Below are 18,188 nucleotides of genomic sequence, written 5' to 3'. Positions count from 1 at the left end.
CCAGAAATACAATCTTCACAGCTAAACAACTATTGAAGGTGCAAGATTCCCTTCCTCTTCTCCACTGGGTCACCAGGTCAGACACTCTACGATCAGAATGCTGAAAGGCGGCAGATATACACAGTGTTGAAAAATTGTGGTGCCCTTTTTTTATTTTCTGTGCATGAGGCTGCCTTCCTGTATTGGACTAGAGTCCTGTATTCTGTTTCGAGAAGCAACCAGTCAGATGACTGTCGGCATAGAATTCGCAAATGCACAAACAATAGGAAATAAATTTTTATGTCAACTGAAGCAAACTGAACCTTTCTGTTCTGCAAATCTGAATGCTTAAGTATAGTATTCCTTCCTGTCCAAACTACTCTTTCTGCAGCAATTGGTACATGCATTCACTTTTAACAAACATACAATAATGCAAATAACAAACGTTAATGGTAATCTTAATCTACTACTTTGTTCCTCAGATGCTGAGTACAAATCCAGATGGGCAGTCTTCTATTTCCCTCTGTAAAGGCTGCAGCCCTAATTAAGTATAATGTGTAATGTGACCTAGTCCTTCAAAGCAGAGGTAGGCAAAAAGGAGGTTGACGACCCTTGATAGGATTGTTTGCAGTAGATTTGCAAGTGTATTTGACTCCCAATTTAATACCAAAATGATGTCTTCTCTCCATTTCAAACTATGCTGCTGAAATGAAGAAAGTTTGGGGTCACTAGTAGATTTTTATATAAAAAGATACTAAGGGTGTGATCAGACGGGCACTGTTTGGTCTGCTGCCAGGATGGGCTGGTTCATTCCTTTTTTCCAGCAATCAGACAAACGAAGCATCTTATCCTACAGCATTAATCCTGCACTTTTCTGATTCCTTGTCAAAGGGTTCTGGGTTCTTTTTGTTTTGTTTCGTTTAGTTTTTTGGTGCAGATAGGATCACTTCATTTTGGTTCACTTCCAGTGCATGCAATCACTGGAAATTAACCAAAGATGAGCTTCCTGCCTTTAATTTGCCAGCTGGCTTCAGTTTTGAAATATTCTAGAATGACTTGAGAAGACAGCTTAGCCACTTCACAATATTTGGAAATTAAACACTTCCTCTGTTCCTCCCTGGAAAAGCAGAGGAAAAAAGTGTTGTTTTTTAAAAAATGTTTATTAGGATAGCACTTAGAATTTGTTTTCTCTCAATTGAGAACTACTTCGCTGAAGAAGAGAGAGAGGAGGGGAACAAGGAGGGTTTTTTGTCTCTCTGTCTGTCTGTCTGTCTGTCTGTTTGTTTGTTTGTTTTGCTTTGCTTTTGCTGTTCTCAACAGGCAGGTGGACCAAACTGGGCCGCTTGAGTTGTCCATGCCATTTGGATGCAAGGACCACACCAAATGGCATAGCGGACCTCTACCCAACCATAACTAATTCTATGTAGCCTGCTCAAGGTTGCTCCAACTGGGCTTGTGTACAGCTGTTTTCATTTTTGGAACTCACACCACATTCTTGGCCTTACTGATTGGTTCAGTTTTAGGTATGCATCTGTTACATCAGACCTGGGTTGGTGGATATCAAAATCTGATTGAAAAACAAAGTACAGTGGTGCCTCGCTTAGCGATGTTAATCGGTGCAGCAAAAATCTCCGCTAACCGAAAACATCGCTAAGCGATTTTTAAAAGCCCATAGGAATGCACTGAAATCCCTTTAATGCGTTCCTATGGGCAAAAAACTTACCTTTAAGTGAAAATCCTCCATACGGTGGCCATTTTCACTGCCCAGTATGTGAGGAATCCGTCCCAAAACACAGCGGGCGGCCATGTTTTTTACCCGGCGGCCATTTTGGAACCGCCGATCAGCTGTTGGGAAAACATCGCTATGCGAAAATCAGTAGGCAAAACAGCTTACCGATCATCGGAAATCAATATTTTCCCATCTAAATCATCGCAATGTGATAGCTTTTGCGATCGCAAAAACCAAATCGCTATGCGATTTCGTTGTTAACCGGGGCGCTCGTTAAGTGAGGCACCACTGTACAGTGGTGCCTCACTTAGCGATGTTAATATACAGTGGTGCCTCGCATAGCGACGATAATCGGTGCAGCAAAAATCGCTGCAAAGTGATTTCGTCACTATGCGATATTAAAAAGCCCATAGAAATGCATTGCATTGAAACCCCTTCAATGCGTTCCTATGGGCTTCAGACTTACCTTAAAGTGAAAATCCTCCATACGGTCGCCATTTTCGCTGCCCAGTAAGCGAGGAATCTGTCCCAGAAAACAGTGGGTGGCCAAATTTTTTACCCGGTGGCCATTTTGGAACCGCCGATCAGATCGGTAAGTGAAACAGGGTACTGATCATCGCAAAGCGATTTTTTCCCATTTAAAACATCGCAATGCAATCACTTTTGCAATCGCAAAATCTTCATCGCTATGTGATTTCATCGTTAAACGGGGCGCCCGTTAAGCAAGGCACCACTGTAAGGCATAATGTGAACAGAATTTTGCAACAGAAAGTCATTGTGAATAATCAGAGAGGGGGGCAGAACAGTGTGTGGCCCCATATGACATCTTCATTCTGTTGCCTAGACATAGGTCTGACAAATCACAATTTGTGATTTGCCTAGAAAAATTGAGAGATGGACTGGACCACCTGAACTCAACTTCACATCTGTCTTGGATAACCTTGAACAGTCTCATAGTGGTATTAATTATACAGGCTACACATTGCCTCAGCACCACCAGGGCTGGGTACAAAGCAATACTGTGCACCAATTTTGGAAGGATGGAAGGCTGAGTCAACCTTGAGGCTGCTACCTGAATCCATTAGGATTGAACACAGGTTGTGAACAGAGTTTTCGAGGGCAGTACTGTGCCACAAGCCTCATGTGTTTGAGTAAAAAAAAGCACCAACAGCAGGTAGTCCAAGCAGACACAAACACACAAACACCTTCTCTGATCATACTTTAAGCTGTTGGTTACGGGTACATCACATGGAGCTTGGAAAGTTTACTGTTTTGGGTTACACGTCCCAAAATCACCCAGCCAGCATGGCTGATATCCCAGGTTCAGTTTTCAGCATCTTCATGTATAGATAACCTAGGACTTGGCCTAGAAAGCACCACTGCTAGTGTAGGTAATGTGCAGCAAACAGATTTGAGGAGCAATGCTGACAAGGTTGGGAGACCTCCTCAGTATCCCAGGGCCCCCAGGGCTATCAAGCTATGTTTTTTTTAAGTGGCATCCAGAGGGCTCAACAGGAATTTTTAATTTTATTAACCCCATGTTTATATGAAAAAAAAAATTGAAATGGGACTGGAATGTGCAGCCAGTCATTTCACTAAGTGTAAGGCAATTCTGCATATTAGCATCTTCCAAGGTTTCTTGCATTTATCAGAGAACACAACATTGTGGAAATGGGTACTTGGAAATGCTTTAAACCTCCATTAAAGCTTGTTGAGCATGTTGGATGTTTAAGCTTTCTCAAGCATTGCTTGCTACCTGTGGCAGGTGCCTGAATTACAGGCACAGCTCATCAGGAGAGGATCCAAGCCTCTCATATGCACAGTTGACACTTGTCATTGTTCTGTAAGTAACACCCAGTCATATCCTATATTTCAACAACATCCTCCTGATAATAGCCAAGTTGACAGCCTGCACACTTAAGACCTCTAGGCTATCACAGCAGCAATGGCAACGGGAAGGGAAGAATAATGCCTTACAAATACGGGGTGAGTTTTGTTGTTGTTTTAACAAAGACTTGGGAGATAATTAAATCTCTTTCTGCAGATGCAAGGCTTTTAAAGTTCTAGTAGCTCCTCTGCCTGTAGTATAGAGGGATCAGCTCTGCAAGCATGGGGCGGATGGGCCAGAGGGAAATGGTGTAATATATAGGATATGCACAGGTTAATTTCCAGAGATGGCAGTCAAAAGAGCCGGAAAGTAGTATCATGGTCTGAGACAGGGAGGATTGAAAAAACCCCAAAGGGAGCAACCATATGGCTAGAGGCAAGATGTACAATCTGATACAAGCAGACAAGCATTCATGTTCCAGAAGTCAGCAATCCAAGAGAAAGGAGGTAAAGTGAAGGGAGTCTAGGCTGATTGTTGAGAGTAGGAAAGCCAGTTTCGGAGTGCCAAGTCTCAGAGTACCAGCTAAAGACTCAAGGAATTGCTGTGGTTGTCTAGGTCTCCAGTTCGGGAGACAAGTCGCAGGATGAACTGTACTGGAAAAATCTAATTTGGGCATGTCAGGAGACTTAAAAGCATGCACCCCTGTCTCCACCCATTCTCAGCTGGCATCAGGGCTCAGTGGATCATCTTTTTTTAAAATAACTATAACATAAACATAAAATACACAAACCAAAATACAATTTAACCATGTTCCCCACCACCATAGACGGGACCTCTTGCAATAATCTTCTTCTTCCTCCATCTATATCATGGGTCGGGGAACAGGGGTAAATTACCCCAAATGGGGTAAAAGTGAAAATCCTGGGGGTAATGAGCTGGCTGATACCCCCTCCCTCCCACCCACCCCCACCCTCTGCAGCCCAAGCGTTAATTGTAAACCACCTCGCCCTGTTACTTCCTCAGTTGCAGCAGGGAGCTCCTAAACGTTCCTTTCTGTTAGAAAGATCGGAGAGATAAGCCTAATTGGATGCAGCTGGGGATTAGCCCCCGGGCAATCAGCCAGTCCGGGGCTTCTGAATGATTGCTTCCTCCAGAAGGGACTGCAAAGAAGTAGCAGGGAAAGTAGGGAAGAAAGAAAGGTGCGAGAGACTCAGAACTTCATGAAGCTTATTTAAATGTACAAAATGCGTGTGTGTGTGTGTGTGTGTGTGTGTGTGTGTGTGTGTGTGTGTGTGTGTGTGTGTGTGAGAGAGAGAGAGAGAGAGAGAGAGAGACTACTCAGAACTGAAAATGAACAGGCAGGCAAGTAAAAGAAAAACTGAATTAAGGCGGGGGGGAGGGTGGCTTTTTAAGGTGCTGTCTAGGTTTATCATTGCTTTCCTCCCAAGAGGCAGGCATCTTTGAATTTTGTGGCTGCTGTCTCCATCTGCAATGATCATGGAGCCCAAGAAAGTGAAATCTATTACTGCCTCCATCTCTTCCCCTTCTATTTGCCAGGAGGTGATGGGACCAATGGCCATGATCTTCCTTTTTTTTTTTTTTTTGATGTTGAGCTTTAGACCATTTTTTGCACTCTCCTCTTTCACCCTCATTAAGAGGTTCTTTAATTCCACCTCAGTTTCTGCCATGCTTTTGCATAGTCCATGAAGCAGAAGTAGATGTTTTTCTGGAACTCTCTGGCTTTCTCCATAATCCAGCGCATGTTACAATTTGGTCTCTAGTTCTTCTGCCCCTTCGGAATCCAGCTTGTACTTGTGGGAGTTCTTGGTCCATGTACTGCTGAAGCCTGCCTTGGAGGATTTTGAGCATAACCTTGCTAGTATGTGAAATGAGTGCAATTGTACGGTAGTTGGAGCATTCTTTGGCACTGCCCTTCTTTGGGACTGGGATGTAGACTGATCTTTTCCAATCCTCTGACCACTGCTGAGTTTTCCATTGATGATGATAAAAAAGCACACTGGTCCTTTGATATTGGGCTGTGGCACCAGGGTGGGTGACATGACCTTTAGCCTGGTTTGTTCCTTTTTGCACACCACACATGGAATGATTAAAGTGGTAGGGAAAAACACACACACACACACCCAATTCTGCGTTGGCTGTCTCTAGCAAGCATGTCATTGCTAGCACCATTCTGGCAGCCACTAATGATCCTCTGCAAGCTAGCAAAAATTTAATGCAACTTGCTAGGCACATTGGACACCTTACTACTCCCTATACCACATCATGGCTGGAGTGCAATGTGTTCCAGCAAAAACAGTGCACATCTTTATCAAATTTGGTGCATCCTGCTAGTTCGGTACACAGCCTGTGTAGATTTAATAATATTTTTAATTCAAATAATGTATGATTTCCTTCCTTTCAAATCAAGGGGGTAATGTCGGCGTATATAAATTTTTTGCGGGGTAAAAGGTAAAAAAGTTCTCTGACCCCTGATCTACATTCTTCTTTTATTGTCCTCTTCTCCAGAACTGCATTGATTCTTGATTTGGAGCTTTCCCTTTTCCTCTTGTTAACACATATTCAAAAAATCTGCCTCATATTTCATAAAAATTATTCTTTTTCAACTCTCCTTTCTTAACCTTTAAATTACAAGTTAGCTAATCATTTATAGCTATAGTCCATATTTCATTATACCATTAATCGATTTGAAATTCAGATTTTGATTTCCATTGCCTAGCTATTATCAGTCTAGCCACTGTTAATAAACTGGTTATCAATTCTTTAGTCATCTTATCATATTCCACATTCTCAAATATTAATAACAAAACAATCTCAGAATTAAATTCTATATCTTTTTCACATGTCTTTTAATTCTTTAAAATTTGTTTCCAAAATCTTTGTACTTTTCCATATTCCCACCACATATGAAAGTACATACCAATTTCTTTCTCACATTTCCAACAGACATTCAGATAACTAGCATTAATTTTATTTAATTTTACCGGTGTTAAATACCATCTTAGACCCAGTTTAAAAAAGTTTTCCATTATTCATAAATCTTAAGATCCTCATCTTCCTCCATTCTTTATTCTTTTTCCAATGTCTTGTTCCCACACTATCTTCAATCCTTCCTTCTCACTTTCTTCTAAGTCAAGAAGTCCATAAATTTTACTCACTGCACCCTTTATTGAATCAGTTGTTTGAATGTCTTCATATGATAATAAGAATTGTTCATACTTTGTGCATTCTGTACCTTTGTTATATTTCTTTACCCATTCATTAGTCCAGTGGTCCCCAACCTTGGGCCTCCAGATGAACTGTATTGGAAAAGTCTAATTTGGGCTACTGTCTTTAAAAATGGATTATAACTTTCACTTATTTTATATTTCTTAACTATACCAAATAAATATTTTTCAATATCTACCTGTAATTCGGATGATTCCATTTTCCACCAGATTAACCTTTCTGGGTTGTATATAATTTCTCCAATAAACCTCAACTGATATTACTCAAATATTTTTTTTTATATTTGGTAAACCTATACCACCTTTTTTTTGTTTTATACCAATACTTTTTATTTATTCTAGGTCTCTTCCCTTCATTACAATATTCTTTAATCATTCCTTGCCAAAATTTCAAATCCTCCTCTGTTAACTGTATTGGCAACATTCTAAATAAAAAATTACCTTTTGGTAAAATTTTCATTTTTATCAATGCAAGCCATCTTTAACAGTTCATTAGTTGCCAGCTTCTCTGGCAATGTTTCCAGGCGAAACGAAAGCACATTCCACAGATAAGCAGTGAAACTTTTACAGTTTAAAAAGCACTTCTATCTCTGCTTGAAGTTTTCATGAAGAGTTTAAGCAAGTTTTACTCACATTTCAAATAGGGAAAAAGGCATTTATCACCATACAGTATTTACATTCTAGGGTGAAGAGATGAAAATTTAGCTGCGCATCACGTCTTGGCGGAAGTGACGCCTCCCTCAGCAGATCATCTTGAATGTGTGTGTTACTCCAAATGACAGATGGGCATTTACCAGCCCTCTTTCCAGTCCCTTTTGTCCCTACTGGCTTTTTGGCACATGTCAAATGGAGCAAGCCAGGGAGTGGAGCACCAGTATCGGAACTTAGGAGCATTCTTAACATAAGAACATAAGAAGAGCCCTGCTGGATCAGGCCAAGGGCCCATATAGTCCAGCTTCCTGTAACTCACAGTGGCCCCACCAGATGCCTCTGGGAGCACATGAGACAACTAGATACCTGTCTCCTGATACTCATCCCCTTCATCTGGCATTTGGAGGTACGTACCTCCCTTTTAAGCCTGAAGATTATACATGCCCATTGTAACCTGCAATGGACTTTTCCTCCAGAAACCTGTCCAATCCCCCTTTAAAGTTCATCTTAGTCAGATGCCATCACAACATCCTGTGGCACATCCACAGACTAAAAACATGCTGGGGAAATAAATATTTTCTTTTGTCTCTTCTCACTCTCCCAACACTCAATCTGAGTGGATGTCCCCTGGTTCTAGTATTGCATGAGAGGGAAAAGAGCTTCCTTATATCCACTTTATCCACCCCCTGCTTAATTTTATACGTCTCAATCATGTCCCCCCCCTCTAGTCGCTCTCTTCTGCACCTTTCCCAGTTCAACTATGTGGGGTTTTTTTAGGTGTGGCAACAAGAACTGTACGCTGTATTCCAGGTGCAGTCTTACCAGCATTTTGTACAATGGCATTATAATGTTGGCTGTTTTATTTTCGATCCCCATTTTAATGATACCTAGCATGGAATTGGTCTTCTTCACTGCCACCGCACACTGGATTGACACTTTCATTGAGCTGTCCACCAGCTCACCAAGATCTCTCTGATCTGTCACGGACAGCTCAGAACCCATGAGCCGATAACTAAAGTTTAGATTTTTTTGCCCCAATGTGCATTTTCTTATACTGAAACGCATTTGCCATTTTGCCACCCATTCTCCCAGTTTGGAGAGATCCTTCTGGAACTCTTCACAATCCCTTCTGGTCTTCACCACCCAGAAAAGTTTCGTGTCATCTGCAAACTTGGCCACCTCACTGCTTATCCTTGTCTCCAGGTCATTGATGAACAGGTTGAAAAGCACCGGTCCCAGGACAGATCCTTGGGGCATACCGCTCTTCACCTCTCTCCATTGTGAAAATTGCCCATTGACACCTACTCTCTGTTTCCTGGTTCTCAATCAATTCTCAATCCATAAGAGGACCTGCTCTCTTATCCCCTGACTGGAGTTTTCTCAACAGCCTTTGGTGAGGGACCGTGTCAAACCCCTTCTGAAAATCCAGACAGACAATGTCCACTGGTTCGCTTGCATCCACATGCCTATTGACCTTTTCAAGGAATTCTAATAGGTTTGTGAGGCAAGACTTACCCTTACAGAAGCCATGCTGATTTTTCCCTCAGCAAGGCTTGATCTTCTTGTTGTACAAACTCTGGCATTAGCAGTGCAGAGCCTAGCAACCCAGCTGTGGCCCTTGCTTAGTCCACCTCTGTGACATCATCACTCTTGTGACATCATATGAATCTGTTGCCTGGTCGCAATGTTTGGCCCTGAAATCTCAGGGAATGGGATGCTACTGACAAGGCCTTCTTGCTCAGACTTCCTATCTAGTACCTCCAAAATATGTTTTCTAGCCCTACCTGGCAAAACACTCATTGCCTCTTCCTGTCTACCACCCAATACATTTATTTTCTTTCTTTCTTTCTTTCTTTCTTTCTTTCTTTCTTTCTTTCTTTCTTTCTTTCTTTCTTTCTTTCTTCGTATCAGAGCACTGCACATTTTAAAATTATGGATGTATATAAAATACAGGTAGAATTAAAAACATATGGTCTACTGATTGCAAGCATCAATTCAGGGGTTAGTAAAACACAGGGGGAAAATGCTAGGAGGGACTGATGGTTTATTTACCTACTATTTATCTATTATTATCTATTATTAGCTGTGTATTACATTTATAATAAAAAAGTAGTACCCAAGGCATCTAGAATAGTAAAATTCAAGTAAGACTGAGAGCACAATAAATACCACATTTAAAAAATTCCCAGGTCTTTGGGGTTGGAGTCATTTCCCTACTGTGCCAGGCCTTTGGATAAGATGCGGATATGAAAGGTAAGCCTGGGGCGGGGGGGGGGGGGATTGGAACAATGAAACCAATTATTTTCTCTAAAGTAGTGCCATGGTTCTTTAAAAAGTTAGGTCCCTGTTGCCTGGTAACCAAGAACTCTCGCTTTGATTTTGTTTGCAAGTCAACCCTCCCAATGAACCAAGCTGAAGTGTCTTCTCTGAACCAAAGATTGCCCCACCCCATTCTTCCAGACAATAAATAGATTCTATTCCATTGAGCAGACAAAATCAAAACGTGGGTGCCAAGCATTTATACCAGGCCCAGCTAATCCAGAATCCTCATACATTCTCACTGAGGAGGAATGAGGTGGATTCACTTATCTATATTTCACTTATGGAGAGTTCATTGATAACACAATAAGTGAGACACTTCTTTTGTGTCTTGTTTCTCTCCCAGTCATCTGTTCAACATGCACAGCTGCCAGAAGTTATCTGTGGGGAAAATATTTGCTGGCAAGGGAGTGTCACCACACTGTCTTTAAGCATGCAAACAACACATTTCATCATTTACATCCTGAAGATGGGAGGAGGAACCCATTGGTTTTTCACTAAGGAGAAAAAAAAATGCAAAAAACTATGCTTGAATGTTTATCTCCAAAAATTAATTCAGACTACAGATAAACCCTCCTCCTCACTAAAAACATGGACACACTGATGCATTCTTCTCTACTTTAATTTCCACTCAAATAAATATGAGAGATAAGCACCAAACTTTGATTCTCTGAATAATTGGGAAACCCTCTGCTTACCTAGGACTAAGCTTTAAAGCATGATGAGGCTTCCTTCTGTCACACACAGAGCAACTGTACTGAAGTAGTAAAGATTAACTAACTGTAAGTGTGGATATAGTCAACCCTCGACTTACGAACTTAATCCGTTCCGGAAGTTTGTAAGTCGAAAAGTTCGTAACTCGAATCAGCATTTCCCATAGGAATGCACTGAAAACCAATTAATCCGTTCTGGCTATTTTTAGGACTTAGGTTGAGGGGCGGTTTGTAAGTCGAAGCATTCATTCCCATAGGAACTAATGCAAAGCCGGTTAATCAGTTCTTACCACTAGGAGTAGATTTTTTTCTTTTTCTTTTTAAAACCTAAGATGGTGTAGGTAAAAAAAAAAGGTAGGAAACAACGGAATGAACGAACACTGTTTAAAAAGAACACTTTTAAAATCAAGCACCTTTTACACCAAAACAGGCACCTTTTCAGCCAAGCACCTTTTAAATCAAAACAAGCAACCAGCACGTTTTTACCCAAGCAGGTATTAACTCAAACCAAGCTCCCTTTTACTCAAGCGCCGTTTAACCCAAACAAAGCACCTTTTAAACTAAACTTTACATTTAAAAATGACAATACCAGGCAGTCCCAGGTCTCTCTTTTCCTACTCTCTAACCACTTGGATGAGTGAGGAATCAGACAAGCAGCCTCTTCGCTAACTGAAAGTTCAAATTTCCCGCTTTCCTTGCCTTCCCCACACTTTTTTCTGTTCGTAACTCGAATCCAAGTTCGCAAGTCGAGTCCATATTTTCCTATCAGGGCGGTTCGTAAGTCGAAATGTTCATAACTAGGGCCTTTCGTAAGTTGGGGATTGACTGTATCTCTCTCAATGCAACTTTGAAATACTGTACAGCCATATTTATTAGATTTAGCAATTATACAAAGATTGCCAATGAGTTTCATATGTATAGCAAAAGTCAAGTAATAGTGTCCCTCAATGAACCATCGGAAAGCAGCCATTGCCTGAGAAGTAAAAAAGACATGTCTTCCCTACCTTTAGCAAAGATATGCTAAAAACAATAAAATAGGCTTCTTCCTGAAGGAATGTTTTTTTAAAAAAAAATCCTGGAAAAAATGGAATTTCAAAGGAGCATCTTGAGAATATCAAAGGAACTTCCTGGGAAAGGAAGTTAAAAGGAATGCCAAATTAGATTATTTATTTTATTACCCTTTGCCTATTTCCTATATAGCTACATCTATCTGGTTTTGTAAACTATCTTTCAGCTGTCTCTACTGGCCCAGTACTGAACAGACACTTTCCTAAACCTGCAATATACCTCCTTATAAATTCTAAATGGAAAAGTAGGACTGCAATTCAAATCTGGTTTCTGGAAACACTAAAACTAGCCTATGTCCTATTTCAGCCCTTCTGTACCCCTAGTGATGTGTTATAGAGGAAATAGAATAGCAAGTGAATTATGCTATCATTTTTACTTTGGACTCAAATTAACGTACAATAAGAGTCCATTAATAAAGAGTCCATGTTTTGAGTAAGGGAGGAGGTTAAGCTGTGACCTGAATTTCTTACTGAATCATGGAAATGGAGATGAGAGTTTCTATCATGACATTTTGCTAATCAACAGTATTTTCTCCCTGGAAGTGTCTCTGCTTTACAAAAAGTACGGATATGCTTTACAGTGGATGGCAACCTTGGGGAAAGACAGTCTTTACTGAATAGCCTAAGGTAACATGTGGCTTTTTAAAGTCAACAGCAACAAAAAATCTTGCACTTACTGGCTCTATCAAGCAGTTGAATCTCGAAAGAAACTACACCCCTCACAAATGAGAGGGCTTAAGTCTATCTTTTAAGTTTACCCTTTAGAGAAACAGGTTTTGCCTACTACTATGTCTTTCTTACAAACCTGTCCTTCTCTTTAAGAGTGCTGCATAAAAAGTTTTGCTCCAATAATACCTCCCGGATGCAGACATATTCCATGAAAAGCTAATCCTTCCCCATAGGACTGGGTGGTTTGGTTTCAAAGCCACAATTTCCATTCTATAATTGCCATGGCAAATTGCCCATTTGCACAGAAGCCACAAATAGAAAATCCAAGTTTTGAGAAGGTAACAGAATTGAGAGGTTAGAACTTTAGCGGCAGTTCCTTAGCTCCCAGGTTGTGAAAGGCACTCCTTATGATTAGTCTCTACTCCAACTAATCCTAAGAACTTTGTAAAAACACAGACTGCCATGTCAAGTTTAACCTACCCTGCTATGTTGTTTTTAACTGCACACTTCCTTGATTTTAATAGCTTGTACAGTGGGGTTGGTTTTATGTTATTTATGATTTTATAGTTATATTTAATTTTATTTGCTTTTATTATGAAGATTGTAAGTTACACTGAGTGCTACTTTGAAGGTGAAAGGCAGGATATAAATGTAATCCATCAAAAACAGCAGCAATAAAAAGATTACCACAATGAGAAACAAGCAACAATTTCCACCATTAGCTTCTATGAATATAGAACCCATAACTAAACAATGGCTAGAGATGACGTATAGCCATAGCTAGGAGTGTCCAAGCCTATTTAGGATGGAGGTGGACTCGAACCCCGGTCTCTGGAACCTGGTGCCAACATCTCACTCCAAAATTCCAAAACGTTTACATCTCTGTGTCATCTTTCCTTAGCCTGGGTCTGTACACTCTTCCTTCTATCAGTTCTGTATAGCACATCCAACCACAGGGCAGTCCACAGGAAGCAACATTTCCAGAATTAAGAGGACGTACCTGGACCTGCAGCTTTACTAAGAAACATTTCTAACCTTTTTCAGTTTCTTTTAAAAATTTACTGCCAGTGCATACCATTCTCAATGTTAACAGTCCTCCCCCCAGCCCCTGCTGTTACCACGTACTGGTCCTTAAATCCATTGATCTCAAAGGCCATAGCTTATTTTAACCCTAAGTCAACATTTATCCCCGTATCAGAATTTACAACAGCAGCCAATGGTTGTTATTAAGCTGTGTATAAGTCTCACTCGGGTAGAGTCATTGTCTGTGGCAAGCTTAAATTATGCACAGACGTTTGGCCCTAATGCCTGTGCATGGAAGCAATTTATCTCTGGCTTTAGAAGCTCGGCTGGGTTCACAGTAAGAAATCCACTTCCCTGCTGTGCTACTGAATTTTTCTTTCCCACCCCTGTGAAAAAGCATAGACACACACACATGCAGTCGCAGACAGAAAGACGGACACACACAAACAGAAGCCAACTCTTTTGATGCCTCTGGGGCCGATGAAAATGTCTTGGAATCAAGACAGGGAAATCTATTATTTAGCCATTTTTGCAGCAATTTGTTATTATTCCCTGAATCGATATTGCAACGACTCTTTAACCCAGCAAGGACGTGATTGGCTGTCTCCATGGGGATTTGTTCCACACTCTCCTGGTTGTTACAGAGGCAACGGACACAGCTCTCCAAGGCGCAGTGCTCTCAATAAACATTCGCTTAGAAGAAGCCATCAGCCTTTGGCCTTTTGTGCCCTTTTAAGGCCTGTTTGCTTAACATTACACACATGGAAAGGAATATTTCAGAGTGTCACTGGAGTTACATTCAGGACTGGAAGGTGCTGGCTAGCCACCTACAGAGTTTGAGAGAGGGAGAGACAGGAAAGAAGCTTCACGCCCTTCAAATCTTGACATACTTGTGTGGCTTTAGGCAGGTGAACATAACTCTCCAGATGATTTATGGGAGGAACACAGGGTAGCAGCAAATTGCATGAGTGCTTCTGCGAGCAACTATATGCCTCCATAAGAGTGTTTGCTTGTAAACTAGGTTCGTGCAGGCATTAATACTACATGTATAAAAACATATGAAGAAATGCAGGTGAGTGTGTGATATAAAATATGTATTTCACTGTATGCCCCTTGGAGATGACATTTAGCCTAGAAAAGAAAAGACAAGAGAGATACAATACCACTTTTCAAATACCTGAAGAACTGTAACACAAAGCACTGCAAAGTATCGTTCTCTGCTACCCTACAGACCAGGCATAATTGCTTACTTTACAAGAGGGGACATCATTGTTGAATACAGAAAAATCTTGATAGTAAGACCAATTCAACTATAGAACCAATGCTCTAAACCAGGGGTTTTAAACTCAATTTACCTGGGGGCCACTAGAGGCTGAGGCTGGGTGAGGCTGGGCCGCATCAGATTTTCCGCCAAGCGGAGCAAGAGCCCGAGGAAGCCACCCAGGAGTTTCCTTAGCCAACAGACAGGTGGGCCAGCTGGCAGGCTGCAGTTCTGGATGGAGGGTGCAAGAGGTGGTGTCTTGGGAGAGAGCCGGCGAGTGAGGCAAGGCTTTTTTTTTACTCTTGACAGCAGAGGATGTGCGGGCGCTTTGGGGGGGCAGGCAAAGCGAGGGCCACAAACTATCATCTGGGGGGCCGCAAATGGCCCCTGGGCCGCATGTTTGAGACCCCTGCTCTAAACAGTCCTTTCCCTTGCTGGAAATTTTCCAACAGATGTTACTCAGCAATCTGTGGGAAGCTATAGGTCTAGATTTCTTAGACTGAGCAAAATTTGGAAATTCAAAACCCAACCTGTCTCTGAGGGATGTAGGCACAACTCTTTAAACGTATTAATAGCTAAACGGAAACTCTAGTTGCAGTGAGCATGCATTCATGGAGATGGACCACTGAGAAAACATCAAAAAATGCATTCCTTTTCATACTTTATAAAAAGTGACTTCCTTCCCTTTCTCCAGAGCTAAGCTTCCTTCTGATCTATTTGCTTCCTTCCACCTGCTCTTAACAGTTTCATTTCAATCTCTTTTCCATTATCCAGAGAAACTCATAAAAGGTGGGCTCCGATGGCCCAGTAGTTTAGATAAGAGTAAGTTCAGAGAGTGTAAAAACCTTGAAATCAGTCCCAAGGAGCAGCAGCCACTCAAGAGAAGATGATCAGAAGGAGAGATTAATTAACTAATAAAATTCCCTGCTTTTCAGCCTTGTGTGGAGATACCAAACTATTCAGAAATGGGTTCAGTAAGAACTGCATTTCCTATGCCTGAAGATGCTCCTGCTGTGTATTTCTCCTGAATGACTCCGGCACCGCACAAGAAAGAACATTAGACTAGTTTCAGGCCTGGCTACCTGACTGCCTCTCTCTTTGGATGACAATGGACAAAAGGAATTCTTTAGACATTCCCTTAGTAAGTCTGGGTTAAGTTCCAGAGCATGAAATCAAGCCCCCCTGAACCCTGTACCCTCCAAATGCAATGTACTGTACTACACTTCTATTCATTCTCAGCTGGATAGCTAAGAACCATGTGAATTATGCTCCAATGTATCTGAAGGGCATCACAGTGAGGGAAGCCGTACTAAATCAGAGATGCAGAAAACTACTTTGCAAACATGTTTTTAGCTACAAGGCTGATTCTGGTGTCATGCGTAATTACACTTCAGCACAAACTGGTAATGGCATCTGTGTAGTATCAGTACCAGCAGAATATGATAGCAGCTAAACACTTCTTCTGCAACATATTTGTTTTTATAAAATATCCTTATAGCTTTAACCAACTTGTCAGGTTGATCCAGTGTTCACACTTTTACATCATCTGGTCCTGGCACTGATTCTGAATTACTGGTTAGTATCCTAGAATTCTTTGAGTTAGAATATGTAGCCAATTCTTCACCAGGTGATTCAAGACAGCATACTGAGGGTCCAAAGAGACCATTCCACATTCTCTTTGGAACCAAATTCTTTTGATGTTTGTCCTCACATTAAAAAAAATTGTGATACACTATTTCCAGTGAATACCAGCATTAATCTCATCCAGATGAACACACAAAGACAGACAGCCTACCTTTAGAAAGTCAAAGGACCTTAACATGTGGGACACCTTTTCAGCATTCCTTCCCTCATTAAGGAAGTCCAGCTCGAGTGGCAAGTTCTTCTTAGCTTCCTCTACTAGCCACATGAACTCAAAGTCTGGGAAGATCTGTTTTACAGCCAAGGTTAGGATCTGAAACCAGGCAAAGAGTAACGTTTCCAATGAGCTCTTGGGTGACAATACAGTGACAATCACAGAACAATGGAAATCCAACACTGTATACATAGGAAGGGAATAGTTTAAACACAAAACTACCCACATGAAAAAGGGATGGCCTGGTTTTAACAGGAAAGGGGACATACAGTACATGTGAAACATCTGCAGCCCTTTGCCACATCTGCAGCTTAGCACTGATGTTTTTTTCTTCCTGGGCAGTTTCTCTTTCAGCCAATATGTGATCTCAGCTAGGCAAAAATGATCTTGGGGAGAGGGGCTGCAGGGATACAAGTGGCACATGCAGGAAAGCCATCTTTCCTCGCCTATATATTTCTTTTGGTTCCCACCCCACCAACATTTGATGGAGCAGAGTTTTAACAGAATAAAGGCATCTGCAAGATATATAAACTGGGGTGAATGTGTACCCCATGATCTGTGAACATTTCTTAAACTGCCCCTAAAGTTCTGAGGGGAAAAAATATTTTCTGTTTTGAGACTTTGAATTCGGGACACAGCCACTTTTTAGAATCAAAATCTGTATTATTTCATCCATATGATAACACCCCTAGATGTTGTCTATATCATCTGGAGTGCCTAACGCTGGTGAAGGCTGCTATAGTCTGTAGGAATTTTGCAGCTCTCACCAAGATCCCAGGTGTAGATATTGGGTGATGTAGCCAATAAAGACATATACGTGATTCTCCTGATGTGATTTTACCCTCCCATCTAGAAGTCCTTTATGTGATTGATCCACTGATATTCCTTTATAAAGTGTCATGTAGTACAACAGAAAGAAATATGGTGTATGTGTATATACCTGCATGTGTGGATGCATGTGTGATGCATACAGTTGTTTTCTTGCTTGTTTTATTTTCATTTAATACAGTTAACTAATAGCACACTGATATCACATATGAACAAATAAGCTATATAACATACAAACAAAAAAGTGCAGAAATCCAACTTGAAAATGTAAAACCTACAGTACTTTAGTACAATCTCTTGTTTTTAATATAACTCCCCCCCCCCGCATGCACCCTCCGCCAATCCATACTTGTTTTATTTATAAGGCACTGAAAACCTCTGGAACCTAGTTTGCCAGGCACATAACAAACCAAAGACAACCTCGCTAAAACAATAGAACCACAGTGTCAGCAGAGAACTGAAGAAGCCTTCCAGTTTTTGAGCCAGCTTGTGCTAAAGCTGGTAAGATATCTATTGCATAAATATAGAGAGTATTCTGTAAAGGTAGTCATGGAAGGATATGGATTTACCTCCATCAGTAGAATATCCTTAGAACTCTGTGCCTGAACCTTAGGATGCTGGACTTTCACTGCAACTGTCCTCCCATCCTTTAGCACAGCCTTATGGACTTGAGCCAGCGATGCTGCCCCTAATGGGGCAGTGTCAAAACTTACAAACAAGTCATTAATCTGCAAGGTGAAAAAAGAAGAAAAGCTGTTAGGATTGCAGGAATGTATAAACTGTCAGCTTCCATTCTGTATCACAGGTGGTAAGAAATATATTGTGTTTTGCAAAGAACACATCACTTGGAAATGTGGAGAGCTGACTCATGATGTGTGCCAGAAAACAAAATCATAGTTATTGGGGGGGGGTATTTCTTGAAAAATTATATACTGAATCTACCAGAGGATAAATGCTAGCTCTATGGGTTGGAAACAGAGATGAGCACCGCCGCCTAGAGTCGGACATGACTGGACAAAAT

General features: G+C 41.1%; 1 protein-coding gene across 1 annotated transcript in view; it reads right to left on the bottom strand.

Annotated features, from left to right (window-relative positions):
- Positions 1 to 18,188, bottom strand: part of ADCK1 (aarF domain containing kinase 1) — a 195,694-nt gene that overhangs the window by 41,355 nt on the left and 136,151 nt on the right. The window contains exons 5-6 of the mRNA XM_072986491.2: positions 17,737 to 17,895; positions 16,280 to 16,438 (exon numbers count right to left, since the gene is read on the bottom strand). Coding sequence (XP_072842592.2) covers positions 16,280 to 16,438; positions 17,737 to 17,895 — 318 coding nt within the window. The remainder of the gene's footprint in view (positions 1 to 16,279; positions 16,439 to 17,736; positions 17,896 to 18,188) is intronic.

Source organism: Pogona vitticeps, chromosome 1 (assembly GCF_051106095.1).
Source record: "Pogona vitticeps strain Pit_001003342236 chromosome 1, PviZW2.1, whole genome shotgun sequence".
In the NCBI taxonomy this organism is placed as follows: Eukaryota; Metazoa; Chordata; class Lepidosauria; order Squamata; family Agamidae; genus Pogona; species Pogona vitticeps.
Note: the sequence above shows the minus strand (reverse complement) of the source record. Positions and strands in the feature narration are given on the sequence as shown.